General features: G+C 42.2%; 1 protein-coding gene across 8 annotated transcripts in view; it reads right to left on the reverse strand.

Moving 5' to 3' along the window:
- Positions 1–518: 518 nt before the first annotated feature.
- ATL2 (atlastin GTPase 2) overlaps positions 519–18,391 on the reverse strand; it is a 40,665-nt gene continuing 22,792 nt past the window's right edge. For 4 of the 8 annotated variants that reach the window (XM_015620899.3, XM_015620898.2, XM_015620897.2 and 1 more), the window contains 12 exons: positions 16,052–16,186; positions 14,298–14,402; positions 13,521–13,571; positions 11,557–11,613; positions 10,878–10,970; positions 10,483–10,621; positions 9,559–9,686; positions 7,338–7,394; positions 6,497–6,568; positions 4,380–4,811; positions 3,076–3,090; positions 519–2,962 (listed from right to left, as the gene is read on the reverse strand). In XM_015620899.3, coding sequence (XP_015476385.1) covers positions 2,855–2,962; positions 3,076–3,090; positions 4,380–4,811; positions 6,497–6,568; positions 7,338–7,394; positions 9,559–9,686; positions 10,483–10,621; positions 10,878–10,970; positions 11,557–11,613; positions 13,521–13,571; positions 14,298–14,402; positions 16,052–16,186 — 1,392 coding nt within the window. In that variant the 3' untranslated portion in view covers positions 519–2,854. The remainder of the gene's footprint in view (positions 2,963–3,075; positions 3,091–4,379; positions 4,812–6,496; positions 6,569–7,337; positions 7,395–9,558; positions 9,687–10,482; positions 10,622–10,877; positions 10,971–11,556; positions 11,614–13,520; positions 13,572–14,297; positions 14,403–16,051; positions 16,187–18,391) is intronic. The other 4 variants (XM_015620900.3, XM_015620903.3, XM_015620902.3 and 1 more) reach the window with 4 other exon arrangements.

The raw sequence follows: 18,391 nt of genomic DNA on the forward strand, positions 1-18,391 counted from the left end.
CAAACATGCAGCCCCTGAGCCCCCAGGTCCCGTTCCAGTCCCTGGCACTTTGACCTCTGTGCCCACAGGAGTCCCCTCTTCCAGGAAAGGGTGAGATGGGTTAACAGCCAACACGGCCGAGCAAGGACAGCACCAGCAACCTGCTGCCATGTGACCACCCCCTTTTATCCCCCGAAACATCAGGTTCCCACACTGGGTTAAAAGTCATCTTGACCCCTCCCTTTCCCTACCTTCCATCCCTCCCACAAGCTCGAGGCCATTTTGCATTCATGGTGCAACTCGGTGGCACAGTGTTCAGGAGCTCTCCCCCCACAAAGCCTGAAGAAGAGTCCAGGTAATGCCTTGCAACTCCTTGTCCACGTGCTGGGAAGAGTTGTGCCTTTGCCACCTCCACAGGGCACAGCCTCCAATCTGACTCACACCTTCCTGGGGACCACGACCAGCAAGGGCAGGCCTGGCCCTGCGAGCCCCCGTGTGACTCATTTGATTAGCAAGAGATTAATCACCAAAGCACTGGCTTGTTTGAATAACAGTATTTAATCTGTACAGGTTGAGAGATCATAAAATGCGACATTCCTACCTCATCTTTAGCATCATTCCCCTGGAGCTGAGCCCTCACCTGCAGAGGGCAGGTAACCACCACTCCCCAGCAGTTCTTTGCGGTGCAAAAGTCACAGTGCAATTGCTTTAGTCCTAGACAGATGATTTCCCTCACTCGAGAGAGGGGAGATGTTAAAGCTCAAATGTTGATGAAAATTGTTACCATTTAGGAATGCAAAAAAACCCAGCTATTGCACACAGCCATTTCCAGCTGAAACTACAGCAGTTAATTATTTAGCTGCCTTAACACTCCACACAGTTGATACTGATTTAGCCAAGAATGAAAGTAAAGCCAGTAACAAGATTTCAGAGTGATACAATTGTTGGAGGGCAGAATCTGACAAGCAACTCCACAAGTCAAAAGCGTGCTTAAGAACAGCAGGAGGTTTTCCTATACAGGGAGGGGGTATGAGCTGGACAGAGGTCACCTTCCAGAGACAAGCATGACAGGAACATCGGCTTCAATAGAAAGCTATGAAGTACAATAGAACAAATCTGTTCATATAATTGTGAGGATAAGTATTTGACATAGTTTATGTAGTAGAATACAATACTTGAACATCTTTTAAAAATAAGCACGGATTTCATTTCATATATACACAACTGATTTTAATCATGTACTGAAAATAAATTACAGGAAATAACTTTAAAATGCAACAGAAGACAAGAGTTTCACAACAAACATTCCCATTGATTTTCCCAAGGGGGTGAGAGATTGCAGTGCTCAAGGCAGGTAAATATCACAAATATATCAAAAAACTTCAAATTGTTGATGCATTCACACATTTACATGAGCCACAAACATTCCTTTACAGGAACTGCACTTAGCTACCACAGAACCAGGTTTTGCCATAAACTACAAAACTTTGATACAAAATCGTATTTATATATTTATATTTCATATACATGCCCTATCTGTGATTTCTTAAAAAATAAAAACTAAACACACTGTACAGACAATCCTAACTCATTGCTTGGTAGCTGTAGGCAACATTTTTTGGATGGAATTTCTTCCCCAGTAGAATTAATGGCAATATTATATACATGAAGGCTAAACTGCAGAAAAAGACAGCTCAGTTCCGATATGCACCTCCCTCGGGACCAGGTCTGCGAGTTCAAGGCAAGACACCCTCTGTGCTGAGCCACTGCCTCCCTGACACCCCAGTTCTGCGTGAGGAACCAGCACATGCACCTGTGTAACACTGGTAAAAGGCAAGAAAGCAAGAGACGCGTTGTAATGGAGTGGCTGCTCCGATGGCTCCAGCACACACAAACACCCGCTGGAGCTGGCGAGGGTGGTACCGAGCTGGGGACACTGGGTGAGAGCACAGCTGGTGTGGGCTGATCGTGACACTTCCCTGAAGTCAGCTCCTGCAGGGGACAGATTTCCCTCGTCAGCCAGAGCCTGCACGGACTCACAACGCTGGGGAAGCTCCCCCTCCCTCCCCCAAACACCAGGGGGCACCAGGACCGTGTAAAACTGAGCCACTCCCTCCCACCCCAGCGGGCTCCATGGCACCAGTTTGTCTGAGAAGCTGAGCACTGACAAACTTAACTCTTCCCCGGTGATGGCAGCAATCTGTGAAGCCAATCACACTAAACTACTTCTACAGTTGATTGTAAACTTTGGTTTATTTTTATTTATTTTTTTTTATTATTGAGTTCTCATGGTACAGCAAGCATGTCTAGGATGAGAGGGCAGAGTTGAAGAGGAGACGAACTGTCAGTCTGTCTTTAGTCTGGCATGGTGAGCCACCTGCTCGGTCAGGCCTGCTTTGATAGAGTTTTTTACAGACTGCCTCATATGATCCTCCATCAAATTATCACTCATGGGCTTCAACACCTGTGGAATGAGAAATGTGCAAAAGAAACAAGAAAATGAGGTAACCAAGGAAAATAAGATATAAAATCATATAAAGAGATGAGACTTGAAATCATGAAAAAACTTAGAATGATGAAGTCTGACACAAAGTGGCATGAACTGAAAGAGAAATGAATTTTGCTGCTAGAGTAATGAGGTTAAAGCAGTCACATGCTATGGACACAAGTGATACCCCTCCTACACAGCAGTATTTCACTGATTCAAACCACTTTACAGTTCCTAGAAGATGGATGTGCAATTCCATACCCCATATGCAGCATCAGTCTGGTATGGTTACAGCATTTATGCAGACCGGCCCAGACGGTCCAGCTTATTGTCCTATATGTGTAAGTGTGAACACTTCAGATACAGAAAGAAAGTTAAAAATACTGGCTAGTTTTTCTTCTTGTTATTGTTGGATGAGAGTCGCTGTCGCGGCACTGATGTAAGAGCACGACGAACCGTTCGGCGTCTAAGGACTTCAAAGAGTTTGGAAAACACCTAAAACACGAATTCAGCTGTTAGGAAAAATGGCTCTCACAACACAGCAGAAACTCAATCAAGTTCAGAAAAAAAAAAAACAAACCAAAACCTGATTGCCAGTAACTTCTCACCTTCCTGGGATTCCTCTGAAGCAAGGAGGGAAGAGAAAGGCAGAAATTCAGAAAAATCAACAGCAAGAATGAAGCATTTAATCAGAGTGACTCAGACAGGATCTGCAGTGCTTTGCATATTACTGGTGATGTGCAGCTCTAACAGCAACACTGCTGAGGTCTTTGGAGACCACCCTCCTCCAGCCCACAAACGGCAAGCTCCTGCCAGCAGAAGCCAAGTTCTCCCCCCTTCCAGGGAAGGTAGCAAACAAACCAAGCCTTGTATGCTTGGGGTATCCTGCAGCAGCACCTCCAGCAGTACTGGAGAGCTTCAATTTTAATCAGTATTTGATTAATAAATATATTAAATTGAAGTAAAATAAATCGAATATGCCAACTCAAGATTTAGTTACCAATTTATTTGCTGATGCTCATTTCCCTGTTTTTAAAAGAACACTTTTTCTACTCCAGTTTAACTCAAAGCCTGGGACCCTCAGCAGGTTGCTCAGATAGGTCTGGTGTACCAGTGCCTAAGATGAGCCTTGAACACAGGAATTTTCCAGCTGTGGAAGGAAGCATCTATGCAGAAGGCTCCAGTTAGTTATCTGCTCATGCCTCACAAGACAGACTTTAATGTCACTCCAGTAAGCTCGGTGCATGCTTTATTTCCAGTAACAACAGCAGGAAAGTCTTTCCCTTCAGCTGGCACTAGACAGAGCTAGTCAGAGTGCTCCAAAGCCTACTAGTCAGGAGTTCTCTACATGGCCTTACTGGCACAGCTGCATTAACTGAGTTCAGGCAGCAAAATCTCTATGGAGAAAGTTATCTCCTCTGATGTCCTTACACTCACATTTTGTCTTTCAGGAATTTGTTGAGTATTCCTTGCAAACAGCAGTTGCACCCACTAAGGCTGTCACAGACAGCACAAGTGTCCCTGATGGAAGAAACCTGCTGTGTACCCTCTGCTAACAGCTGCTGAAAGCCATGACCCAGCCAGCTCTCTCCAAGGACCAACCAATTCCTTGCTTTGAATAAGGAAAAAGAGTTTTGAAGCCCCTCCACTCTTCACCATCAAAGCAATTACTAAGTAACCTTCTGCACCTTAAGCAGCACTTCTTTGATAGTATCCTATGCTTTTTTAACATTCCTTGTGTGCAGCATCTGTTCCTGAAGAGAACAGTCACACTACTGAGCAGATTTTCCCTTTGGCAGCACTAGCACCCTCTATTAGGCCTAGACCAGCTTTTCCCTCTCAGCACTGAACAGAAACTCTTTGATATGTCTGCTCAAGACAGCAAGGTTTTGCAATAGAAACAGATACCAACCTGTTCCCATATAGCTTCAGCGATCTGATCAATGGCTGTTCCAACTTCTCTGAATTCCCCAGAGTACTTAACGTATGCCCAAGTACAAAACGATATAAGAGCCATCCCCAGCACGAGATTACACAGGGCAGCTATGGAGTTCATGCCAAGGAACCCAGTCAGTCCTGAGATTATGTACATGGCAAACATGACTGCAAATAGAGTGGCGGGGGTACGAGCAGCATAAAAGATGTTTTTGCCGTCGTTGTGCTTCACAAAGTTTGCATAGATCTCGTCGATTTCCACTTCGAGTTGCTCCTGGTAGCGCCGGCAGAACTCCTCCCCTCCCATCTTCTTCACGGAGCGGAACTGCCGGATGGCGCTCTCTCGGAAATCCTGGTGCTTCTGCTCCAGGTCCGACGGGGCAATGTAAGGCTTATCTCCCCCACACACCTGTGGGAGCAACCAGACATTGGGGAATCACACCCTGAGCATCTGCTCAGCCCCTCGCTGCCCTCCTCCCGCTGCCGCTCCCTCGGCTCTGTGAGCCCCGGCACCACCCAGTGAAGCAGCCAAAGGTATTTTGGATCGTGGCAGGGCAGGAGCTTCACCTGTCCAACCCCACACAGACCCACAGGACTGAGCTCACAATTCCACTGTGCTCTTCAGGAAAGCCCAGAGGACAGGACAACGGCCATGTGCGCATCCCCACTTTTTCCCAGAGTGAAGTCCTCCACATCCACCAAAACTCCCTGGAAAATGCCTGCCAGTCTCATCCTTCAGAAGTTCTTTCACATCACCCAGAGCATGTTAAGCACCAGAAGCTACTGAGGGATCAAGAGGCCACCACACAAATAACTGCCACTGTTTTCTTATGCTCTGTGACACTGCACCTGTTGTTCCCTACATTTCAGGTCATTAGGGGGACAGTATTTTGGTTATGCACACTCAGCAAAGGAGGGCTTTGGTTCATGAGGACAACTCAGAAGCTGCAGCAAGAACTACCTTTACATAATCAAGTTTTAAATCCAAAGAGTTCCCACTTTGTTCTTAAAAATAGAAGTTTCAGAGCTGTGTCAGATCAAGAACATCATATGAGACATCTGGATAAAAAAACTATTTCATAATTTGTGCATATCTCTACAGTGATATAAAAATATACAGTACTGGGGAACATTACTATGGAAACAAAGTCTGTTTAAAAGAACATCTGTTTCTGTTTATTCCCTGCTCCAAGTTAGAAACCTTACAGCTAAAGTATCTCAACAACCACTGAAGATTCAAGTTTGGAAGCCAGACTTGGCACTTATTATAAACAACACATTTACTATTTCAAGACATTTTCCAAAATGGAAATAGAGGAGTTCCCTTAAACCAGCAGAACACTCTCCAAACAGCCTGCTAACAAATGGAACTGGCTTGTCTGCCACTAGCAGTAGGTCTTACTTTAATTTCAAAACAAAGAGCAAGCTACTTCAGCAATTAAGACCACAATTAGTCCCAATTAATGGGGAGCTATGTTTGTAGCATGCTCTCACACCTACTGGTCTTTCTGGTTGTACAGTTTCCCAATAAGCACAGTCTTGCTAAGTTTTACGAGACATGTAATGATTTTCAGAATTTCCTATGATAAAACCTTGCATACCACTACATTAAAGTATGAAATCCATCCAGCATTCAGCTTAGAATCATATCAGATCACTACCTTCAAGTGAAGAAGCAAGTAGGAAATTACATAGGTTTTTAAAAGCAATTCTTGTTCCAAGGGGTTTTGTTAATTTTTATAATCACTTCAATCCTGCATTTTACAGCTCATGAATGGCCACAATTCAGAAGCATGAGACTACAGAATTAGAATTCCACCACTGTGCAACCCCTAACACAACAAATGTCTGCTCACCTGTTTGTGCATTTCATGTCACAGGATTTTGAGATGTCTGTCAAGAGGGAACTAACAGGTGGGAATCCTGCAAACACATCCATTTTCATACCTCCCAAGCTCAGAGCAGAGTGCAGAAAACACAAGTCCTGGCCCTGAGTTACCTTCTCCCACTGAAGTGCTCACACACAGAGGACAACACGGAAGCTGAAAGCCTGCAGTTGCATGCAGGTGTTTAGGAAAGGTTGTGCCATCATACCTGCTCCATGCCTTTGCTGTATAAGTCTTTTGCTCCTGCCACAGCAGCAAGATTGTTCGCCTCGGCCGTTGCCTGGAAAAGATGGAGCATCCTGTGTCATTCACAGCATTCCCAGGTTTTACACAGCATTACACTCCAAACATACCTCAAAAACCTCCAGAGTTCCTGATGGCCAGGAAAAGGCCACACAAAAATAAGTGAAGTTTAGCTATATACATTAAAACACATTTCTGCCTTCTGCTTTCTAGCACAGCTGCAAACAAACCTCAGCTTGCTTGTACAGGCTTTTCATCATGAGCAATCTCTTCTGAATGCTCTACTGCTAGTAAGCACATAAGAGCCACTAAACTATTATATTTGAATCCTGGTACTGGGTTACTTCCACTACCTGAGAGGAAAGAAAGAAGCTGGCATTATTTCTGCATTATAGATGTACAGTTTTGCTGTCAATTCTCAAGTTTGTTAACAATTTAAGACTTAATTTCTACCTGTGTAATGTCAGGGACAATTATTGTAGTTAAAGCTGCAAGATGTCATTTTCTGGTTCTCCCAGCCAAACAGCAAGTTACAGGAAACCAATGTTTAGAGAGAAAAGCAGCTAAAAAACCCAACCAACCAGACAGAATGCTGCTCCATTTGGTTGATTTAATTTCATTCGGTTGGTGGAACTGAGGGAAAAGTACCCAACCATCACAGTTCAGATGGCTTTCAAAGTACACAGATCCTTCAAGAAATACATCTGGGGGGGAGCTTTAGGCCCACAGCAGTCATGATTCTTCAATTGTAAAGAACTTACATAAAGTACACATCTAGTAAGATTATACGAAAGAAAATAAAATACCTGCAGCATAGATTTCGGATGAGGTAGCTCCTCTCCTTGATAGATTTTAATGTAAGCCTAAATGTGAGGAAAAAATTAACAAGGTTTATTTTTCTAAACATTTATTTTACTGAGAATAAGGAATGAGGGATGATACATAGACAGACCTCAGATTATTTCTTTGTAATAGTGCTGAATACTAAATTATGCAATTCTCTTCATAGAAGTCTGACATTTTTTCCCCTTCACCTTCCTATGCCTTAGACCGGGGCCCAGCAGGGCAGCAGAGCACCCTGAGGAAATATCACCACTGTCTCAAGAAGTGACAGGTTTGACAGCAGGTTTCTACTCCCTCAAATGCATAAGGACTTTGCTAAACAGGGAACATTCACCCATAACAAAAGAGTGGAGATGAGTAGCCCAGCCTTTCTGGCCAGAGGTCTGCTCAAACTTACCCCAGTGCTGGGAGAACCAATACTTCTATTTCCCCAAATGCCTTGATCTACTGAAGTGTAGGACGAAAAAAAAACAGACCAAGGCACTTAAGGCAGACAGAGCTGAGCAGACAGAACACTTGCAGAAGCTATGCAGGTAGCCTATCCCTCTGTGCCTCACCCCACTTATCTATCCTCAGGTGTCCTTTCTTTCCCCACGGTTTCAGAGGGCTGGAGGAGAACACAGACTTCATTTCTGGCCCATGGCACAGCTGCTGGGGACAGGTAAGTGGGGCACAGCAGGCAGCAGCAATTCAGTGCTTTGGACAAGCTGTGCAAGTTACACCAGCAAGGCCACTCTCATCCCCCACGGTGGGGGGGGGTCTATCTTCACACCCCTGCCGCCTTCCTGCCCTGTCTGCAAGCCTTGGGCCTGAGGAATTTTCACTCCAGGGGAGCACAAGGGGAGAACAAGGTTATCAGGGTCCCCATGTACTCAATCTACGTTGCAGAACAACCTACAAAAACATATAGAGTTATACAGGACTCCGTTCCCTTGACACCCGCCTTGCTTCTGTAGCTATTTCCTCCAAGTAAGAGCCCTACAGTTTCCAACTCAGGCCTCACAATCTCAGCTTCAGATGCACAGTCCCAAGGGAGCAGTCCTCTTTAGTTACATAAGCATGGCATTTCTACAGCACCCCCCAGCACTGCTCCCCAGCTGGATACAGGATGTCAATCAGCTTTCCAGTAGAGGTTTAACACTTGGGTTTTTAGGATGCAGTCCTTCCTAAGCTGCTGCATTGTACCTGAGTGGGTCCTCCTAGAGAAAAACTGGAGCAAAAAGCAGCATGCAACCATGTAAACAGAGAGACTGAACATCTGAGCTCCCGTGCTGATCTTATGCTTTTCAGGACAGCCATCACTCCTGCATCCCATACCATGTCTTTCCTTTAAAAACATTATTTTGTTCAACAACTGAAGTTAAATGAGCTCTGGCCTCAAACTCCTTTGTTGCACAGTTTGTTTCTTAACATCAGTAACTTTCTACCCCAAAAGCAGAAATACAAAATTCTTGTCTTTAGGAGACTGTGGCATCATTCTTACCAAGCCAATTGTCTAAGTCATTCCAATTAAAAAAAAAAAAGTCACACACACCAGACCAATCCCTGGTGAAGTAGAGATTATGTTATCACATTTCTGCTGGTATCACCATGATACCGAAAAAGCTCAAGACTAACAGCTGTGAGTATCATACATAAATATTTCAGAGCATAGTGGTACTATGCATACATACACAAGTGTTTAGAAAGCACCTTCGCTGCATGTTAAAAATCCAGAGGGGAGTGTCTGAAATTTTCATTGCATACCTAGCAGTTTAAGAGCTGGTTTTTTATGTCTGTAAAAACTACATTAGGTCTACTTTAATTAAAAATAAGCAAAAAAGAAAAAAAAAAAAAAAAAAAAAAAAACCCACAAAAACAAAAACAAAAACAAAACCAAAAAAACTGTGATTTCAAAGTAGGGAAAAAAAATCTAATAAAGCTTGAGCTATTTCAGCCTGTTCACAGGGAGGAAAATAAAAGCCACCAATCCACAAATTTTGCTAACAGTAGCTTGCAAAGAGCTGCACTGTTAGGAAGTAGTGTGCCAGTTCTGGAAAGTCAGAGTAATGAAATGAAAATGTAAGTGAGCTGATCAGTGAGCATCAGCCTAGATATCATATATTCTCTGGGAACAACATGGCCTAAAATTAGAATACTGTCTTTTAAGCTATTAACAGAAATAATTAGCATGAGTTTGCTTACCTTGAAGTATTCTACAAGATCTCTACAGGTCACCTTGGATCCACTAATCTCTTTTTCTACCAAGTTTTCAGGGGCAAGCAGTAACGGTACCAAATTCCGCAGTTCATTCTTAAAATCTTCATCTATATCTAGTAAAATTCAATCAATTCCAGGAAAAAAGTAGTTAGTTTTTAATCTTGTATCTTCTAAAGGAACACTGATAGCCCACAATCCTAAATCCACAGCATCACACCTCTGAACTGCATTTTTAAGGTATTTAAATGCTTACATACATAATATAGCTTTAGTAAATTGTATCTACTCTTAATCTACCAATCTTAACTTCAGACTGGGAGAACAAGGTTTCGCTGTCCTTTCAATATTTCAAGTGCATTTCCTCAATTACACCAATGCACAAAGACCCCACAGGTGTGTGCCCTCAGCACAGCAGGGGCTGCCATCCCACCACTGCAACTCACTTTTACAGCCTTTGCCATTCTGGTGCATTCCCTCTGTTGGGGGACACATGAGGAATCCTGACTGCCTCTCATTCTGCACCTATGGATTTTACTTCTGCCATTTCAGAGCTGACCTGTGGTTCAGCAAGTTCTTAGAGAAAAGCCTTTCCAGAAAGTAAACTCTTGAATCTTGGGAATTCTGCCCTCTGGAGCCCTTAGTTATCTTTGGAATCTCTATTTAATGACCTTTAAGCATGTCTCAAGTTATCAGATTACAATGAACAGCTAGACACAAAGATATCCTCTACTTTTAAAACACTAAAAAGAGCACACAATGCACATTTCTAAATTCTGCAGCTTCACCTTTTAGCCTTATATTTTCCAGTCAGGCATTTCAATAGCTAACCATTACAGTGCTTAACTGCCATCATACAAGAAAACAAACTCAGTGATCTAAATCAAGAACACAAAACGAAAAGCTTCCTACCATTCAATCTCCCATCAAAATTTGGATTTGTTGCAACTTTAAGACCAGGGTGGGGCAACAGGAAACACCCAAGATTACTGAAACAGGAGTGAATATGCTTCCTTACATTCTGTAGCTCTTCATGTTGGTTTTGCTTTACCTGAAGAAAAAAAAAAAAGGCAGTAAGAACTGCTACCAGTTTTACAGCACTGTAATCAAGATTAACCATCATCTTAAAAGCAGTAAGAGCAAAAAAGTGTTTAAAGCTTTTATTCCTGAACCTAATAATGTCAATTCTGCCTATGAGTGGAAACACCACAAATGTATTTTATTAGCACAAGAGCCAGCTCATGATGCATCATTGCCTTGACAGCAAGGTGTCTCTTAGAAGATCAGGACTACTGCAGATAACTTACCTGCAATCTTTTCTCTAGGAACTTTTTTCCTCCTTCCAAGCCATATGCATGTTCATAAGGATAACTCCAATCTCTAATTAAGAACATTAATGTCTGTAACAGGAAGAAGAACAGCAGTGAATGGTTTGCATCCTTTCTAAAGTCAAAAATTCTATTACATGTGTGATTATTTTAAGTATTTGGCTGCTCTAAAATTAAATATATTACAGATTATGTGCAAGGATACTATATAAGTTTTTTGGTATATTTGGCTGCTCTAAATGAAGTAGCCCTGTAGTTCTGTGGTGCAAGTGTTTGCTTCTTTAAAAAACCAACTAAACAAAAAACCCACTACCAAACAGGACCTTTTCTCAGAACCATCTACCACCAAAGACCAACCATATCTCGGAGTAATAAATAGGATGGCAGCACAAAATTTTTCTCCTTAACACTGGCACATAACTTGACATTTTGATTCCTTTTATGCCTTATACCTCAAGGACAAAGCTAAACTTGCCCAAAATGTGAACTCCTCCAGCATTTTTCCACTGGGTTTTTGCAAAGCAATGTGGCAATAGTGAAGGAAAATTAGTCTTGTAAAGAACTGGTTACCTTCAACCCAACTAATTTATCTTCAGAAATTATCTTGAGCTCATTTTCTACACATTCAACTGCTTAAATCCATTTAACACATGGTTACCTGAAACGGCTTTTGGTAAATTTCTTCCATAGCTAGTCTTCCATATTCTGTAAACAACTGAGAGAAAGAGCAGCATAAGGGTGTGCCACATAGAAAACACATCTTTCTCCTGTGAAATATACTATTATGTCACTAAAAAATAAAAGCACTCAATCTTATATCTTACTATAGGTTGATAATGACAAACAAACCTCAATAATGAGTTTACCAACCCTCAATAAGATTCAGGTAGGAGACATGATTCCCACAGGCTTCACTGTGCCATTCCTGAACTGTCAACACACTACAGTTTTAAGTGGGTGGCTTGTGGGCTATTCTCAGAGAAAAGCTGGCTGCATTTCTCACCAAGCCAGCTTCCAGCACTTGCTTCCTAGGCTGAGGAGGTAAGCCTGTCTAACATTTGCCCCTTACTTCCCACAAAAGGTTTATTCCTGGAAATCCCAGGGAACTTGGCTCTAGCCAATATATCAGACATTTAAATACAAGCCAAGTTCAGCAGCTTCTCAGATCTCTGCTCCAGCCAGTGACCTTAACTAATAATTGTTCCTTCCCTCCAGTATAAAGGCAAGTATCAGCTGTCTTCCTCTCATTGCTTTCACCATCTTTAATTCCAGCAGCATTCCTGCTGGCCTGAGCAGGCCAAATCACCCACAAAAACAGGAATTAGGGACTGTGATGGCTGGTTCAGCAGAGGTCAATCCATGCCAGCCTCCTCACAGATACTGGAGGTCAAGATGATGGAAGCACTCCAGAATTCTCCAGTACCAGGCAATCATTATCCTGCATTAAACTAACTCCTGGAGCATCTCAGGTAAATTATGGCTCAAAGGATAGTTCCAGTGCTGATCACAAGAGCACCTGGGAACTTACAAGACTAATTTAAAATAGCTTAACTTCCAAGCCCTTGTCACCCTGAGCAAAAGCAGCTGTGAAGTGCCCAAGCACTCACAAGAGTCTGGTTTCTTTGACCAAAACTCTTTTCCTCATTCATTTCCCAGCTAAATGCAAAAGGCAGTCAGAGACTAGCAGTATTTCACAATTACATAAATTCCTGTTAAAACAAAAATTTGGAATTTCCTTCCCTCAGACCATGATTCCCTGCTGCTGCTTTAAATGCAGGGATGTCCCCTACCCAGTGCTTGTATTTATCATCCTTCCCTTCCTTCCCTCAAATTTCACCCTAGAACAGAAATAGATTGTTTGATTCAGATTACACCAAGGCTGTTAATGGACCAAAGTCTCAAGGGAAGCCTGGCTTTCAAATAATTACCTACAGATTTTTTTTTTGTTTGTTTTCAGTGCTTGGTTGTGTGTGTTTCAGGGTGTGGGGGTGCTGGCCCAGTGATACAACCCTGTTAATCGAGAACAGCTTCATAAGACTGTTTTTAGTGAGTGTTCTTCTCCTTCCAGCATTGGCAGCCAGTCTGTTGTAGCACTGAAGACACACAGAACAGTTTTAAACTGTGACAAGGTCATGGCCTTGGCATTTGGTAATACACAGGCTACTCTCTAAAGCGACAGGTTTTAAGTTAAGGAGATAAGGTTCTTGTACCATTCACATGAAGCCAGAATTCAGTGGCCTTTGACCACAATGTTCCATTAGAGGATAAATACCCCATGGTGAAGGGAAGACAACATTCTCCTGCTCTTATTTCTAAGCAGAAACAAAACTCTGCAGAAGTTTCTCAGCTGAAAAACCAGGGACTTGCAATGCAGAGAACAGACTTTAAAAGACTCAGCCAGATTAGAAGCCCAAACAATTTTACTTCTACACTGGCACAGTAGAAGCATCATGGAGTTGATGCAAACACAGTTTTTACAGACTGTACCAGTTTTAGTATCATGTCAAATTCAGGTTTTCCATGAAGCATCAAACAGCTCCCAAGTCAGTTACATGAACAATAACTTCTAGAACACTGTCAAGCCTATCAGTTCAGAAGCAGTTTAACATAAATTCACCATACCTGCAAATGTTGAAGGTCATCTTCCTGAATATTCTGAGACAAGTTATATACCTGCAAGAGACAGACAGAGAATTAGTGTTGCATGAAACCACTGTCTTACATTCATATAGTCTCTTTCCCACACTGAGTATTTTTGCTTCCTCCAGAAAGTGTAATTACCCAAAAGTCAGCAAGTAGAAAGGTGTCACAAAACACATCTCAAACAGAAGTCACCTCCTTATTCAAAAACAATCCACCAGGGCTAACTCCAAAGGACAGAAGTAATGTTCTACATACTCCTGCTCCTTTTAGGTTGTGGCATGTCTGAAGTCACTTGTCACCCCTCAAAAACCTGCTTGCTGTTGGCACTTCTAAGGCACAAGCTTAGAAGTAGTTTTGAGCATAGCACAATTGTGAGGAGTTTAACTGACACTTCAACAGACACAGCAATTTTAAGTTTGGCTGATCACAGCATAAAGTCACCCCAAACTGTATCTACAGCCTTAAAAAAGATTCTGTAACATCTGTAAAGAAGCAGTTGCTAATTTGACATCTTGAGGGGGAAAGGGATTTCCCAGTTCTGTCAGCAATTTAACTCAGCCTGGCCTTGCACAACCTTGATTCCACCAAGCAACTTGGGTAGTTTGTCTTATTTTCAGTGTAGTACATAAAGTATGGAATTTTAAATCAACACTGGAGGAAGATATGCAGGTGAACTTTCCAAGTGTGGCTCAAGAGATATTTCTTGCCTGTTCAGAATAGGGTTCTGCCATTATTTGCCAGCATGGATATTCTCACCTGGACAGAGCTCGTCATGGTGCTCAGGGCAAAAACCGTTGCACAGTCTTTGATAGTGGATTGGCTATCAAAGGCACCTTGGGTATCCATGAGTAGTACAGCAACCTGCAGAGTTTGAAAGAACAGCAGCAGTTACCCAGACCATGGACACTTTCACACTCCAGGCCACTGGGGTAAGCTCTATTTCAAGCAGAGCAAGTCTCTGTCCATGTACCTGCTGATGAAACCTCAGCCAGCTCCCTGCACACACCCACAGCTGAGTAAGCAGCAGCCAGAGGGCCCTGGCAGCAGCCTCAAGTCCTTGCCTTGCCTGGCTACCTTCTCCCACAGAGAGAAGGTACTTGGCCCAGTGGGGATGTTCTGCAGAGCAACTGACAGCTCTCCTTCAATGGAAGAACATCAGCCTCACCTGCAGATCCAGCACAATTCATTACAACTAAGAGTAAGATGGTTACTTACACATATATATAAATATATATACCTTAAAATAATTATTTTCAGCAGAAAATAATTGATACTGTCCTGCTGGAATGAAATGACAAGTGATAGTAATGAAAAAAAATTATCAGTCCAACTCCCATGGTTGGGATCTACTACACTTCTCTTTCCCACTGATAAGCAAGAGCAAGTGTGTGATTTGGTACCAAAGCGTAAGCAGATTCATACAACATAACTGGTTTTTAATCAGAGAAGTGTTTGGTTCGCTGTGAAATTTGTTGAACATCACTAAGCCAACTATTTTTAAAATCCATGTCCCACAGATTGGGCATCAGATGCTTCCTTTGCAAATGCAAAAGGGTATGAAATTTAAATAACTTAAAACTGATGGTTCAGAACACAAATAGTTCAAGATCACCACCACTATTGTGGAGTAAATATTTATTAATGACATTAACACTTTGTTTCAGCATAAACACCTCCAAGCAAACGTTGCCATTAAACTGATTTAAGAGTCAAAAAATAATCAAGTTAGTGCTTTTTTTTCCCATTGTTAGACTTTGGCCTTTTTACAGACTGCCTGTTAAAATTACATGGAAGGACCAGCTTCCAGGCACTGAAGTACTTTCAGCCATGCACTACATTTCACTAGAACACAGCTAGAAGCTAGAAACATATTCTCACCCTTCAAAGAACAGTGTGTGTTACAAAGCTTTTCACCTCAGCATTTGTCTGTAGATGGTATTTATAGCCATTACAGTTTTGCAACATTCCCAGGATAACCCACCCATCAGCCGGAAGGGGTAGACTTTGCCAAAACAAAGCACTCTCAGAATGAGACTATTGCTGAATTTTTCTGCTGGGGTGTAGGAATCAATCTCCATCCTTATACTGATACACAGTTTTCAGATATGCTACACAGCTACTCAATGCAAAGGAAAGCAACCAGTGTTCAAACAGCCACCAAGAATGCCATGACATTAAAAGTGCACACAGAGACCAAAGTCCTATTTAAGTTTTAGAATGACAGGAACAGTTTAGGCTGAAAGGGACTGCTAAAGATCATCTTCCAACCCCTCTGCCAAAGGCAGGGACAACTTCCACTAGACCAGGTTCCTTGGAGCCCCACTGAACCTGACCAGGAACACCTCCCAGGATGGGGCATCTGCAGCTTCTCTGTTTTATTTTTTTAAAAAAAACCCAAACCAATAAAAAAAAAAAAAACAACTAAAAAACACCACCAAACAACCAAATCAGAAAGCCTACAACTCCTCCAAGGGAGACCTTGAGCAAATCAAGGTAAATCAAGCACTCACCTTTGTTCCATTAGGTTTATCAATTACAAACACTTCACTCCAAACTTGAATGCCAGTAGTTTCCCGTTCACATCCACCTCTCCATGTAAACCCGGTCAATGGCTCCGTGTTTCCACCTATCCAGCAAGGAGAAGTCTACAAAACAAAAGGAAAAACTTCTGTAAAACCACAGAGGAGATTTCCATGGGTTTTTTTAACATGCTATGTTTTAGCAGATTTCCACACTGTTATTGCATTTTCCTCAGAGCCAGCTGACAACCCTACACAAAATACTAAAACACAATGCTACTCTGCTGTGTTTCAACATCATCCACAAAGCAACACCGTGGCATTTCAGTGCACAACTTTTCAGTCACTGAAGAGCAAATGTGTACAGTTTTTGAGTCTCAAACACTCAGAGGTATTGAGAACAGCACAGATTTGTCCATCACTTTCACTCTCACAGCTGAGAAAACTCTGCTAAAACACAATAGCAGATATTTCAACTCAGGAACAGCTATACCTCTGTAAGGGACAAAACACCTAATCTTAACTTAATCCTCTCCCCTCCTCCTAACTAACAGCTGGCTAAGCATTTGAGTCCCTGCACTAATAGAAGCCAGTACAAGACTCCCAATGCCATCTTGCAGAAGCCACAGACAATAGACAGCCACCAGAAGATCTGCAATCTATACTTGCCAGTTACAGAGAAAAAGTCAGGTTAAGAGTTTGATATATGTCAATCAAACCACCCATATTAAAGTTGAGAAGCTATCCAAGAGGCGAGTACAGTTGGCAGATAACATTCCTGGCTGACAGAATGGAATGAGGCCTTCAAAGGTCTTCAACACAGAGCAGCAGCTCACCCACAAGAATCCAGCCATTATATGAGCATATCTATCCCAGGAATGTAGTCCATGCACTGGCAAGTAAGGAGGATGAGCAGGCACCCCAAGGAAGTTTCACTTTGATAGGTTTTTCTGTAGCCCCCTCATCAGTTAAGCTGTTGTCTGCCTGCCACGTCTTTCATGTAGGATTTCTGTGTATATAAACCTTTCTTTCACAGGCTAGAACACAGCAAGCTGGCATAGGAGACATTTAATGAATTTGTGTTGAACTACTCAGAGTAGATTACCAGCTAGGAAAGAGTCCACTGAGAAGGTCAAAGTGGAAATCCCTCAATTCACTTCTGGGCTCTACCTTGCTGACTCCACACTGGCAGTTTTCAGATAACAGTTCAAGACATTTCTTCACATTTCAGAACACAGCAGGAATACCCAGGGACTGTACAGAATAAAAAAAACTTCAAACAACTAAGTGAAACTGCTTATTTCTAAAGGGAGATGGGAAAAAAACCTGAACACTTTTTTCATGCCTAGCAGCACACAGGCAATCCAGCAGTTCTGCACCAGCATTCACCGAAATGCTAACAATGCACCACTCAACTCTGCTACTTGGATCAGCAATAGGTGAGATAAGCTGATAAAAATTCAGAAAAGGAACACAGGTATGCAAGTAAAGAGTCCTACAGGTCTTTACAGGTAAGTTGTTTTGGTTTGGCTGTTTGGGGTTTTTTTTTTTCTCTTTCATTTGTTTATTTTGATAGCCACATACACCTCTACCAGACACACTAAGTGAAACCTGAACAGCTTTTCCCAGTAGTCTTTTTTTATCCCAGAAGATGCTTATGCCTCCACAGACCACTCTATAAATGAAAGTTCCAAGATTGCTTTGTGCTGCAGTACACTCCAGGATACAGTTTGGCAATGCTGTATGATATTTCACATGTACATGTATGTCAATGGACTGCAGCTTTTTACTTTTCAAAAATAATTGGTTAATCAGTATGTTCCATTTTTCTTTTAGGTACAAGTATGCTTTACCCCATTTTGGTCCAGATATTATTCCTATTTGTAACAAATCAGATCAAAACTACACAAACAGTTTGACAAGTCCCTCAATGAACACTAGATATGACCTCATTTGATTTCACACGTGATCCATATGACAGGAGTTTAACAGACACAATTTCACCTGAAGCTGCTTCATCTTATGGATGATGTACTTAAGCCTGCCTCTAACTGACTCTGCATCACTTTGAAATACTTGTAGCTTGTTACCTACATCTTTCCTTAGCTAAAGCTCAGTGTTTTAAGACTCCATCCATCAAGCTGGTTTGAAAGATATCCAGGAGATGGGAGGAGGAAAAAAAGGCTCCGGCCTGAAATCAAGCTAGAAGTTGCTCTATAATTTTAACTCAGTCACCTAAAAGGTAATTGCCCTAAATTTACTCCACACTAAGGAAAAGCCCAATGTAGTTTTATTTTCCTAGTGCATTAACACACAGCACACCTTGAAGAC

This window comes from Parus major, chromosome 3 (assembly GCF_001522545.3).
Source record: "Parus major isolate Abel chromosome 3, Parus_major1.1, whole genome shotgun sequence".
In the NCBI taxonomy this organism is placed as follows: domain Eukaryota; kingdom Metazoa; phylum Chordata; class Aves; order Passeriformes; family Paridae; genus Parus; species Parus major.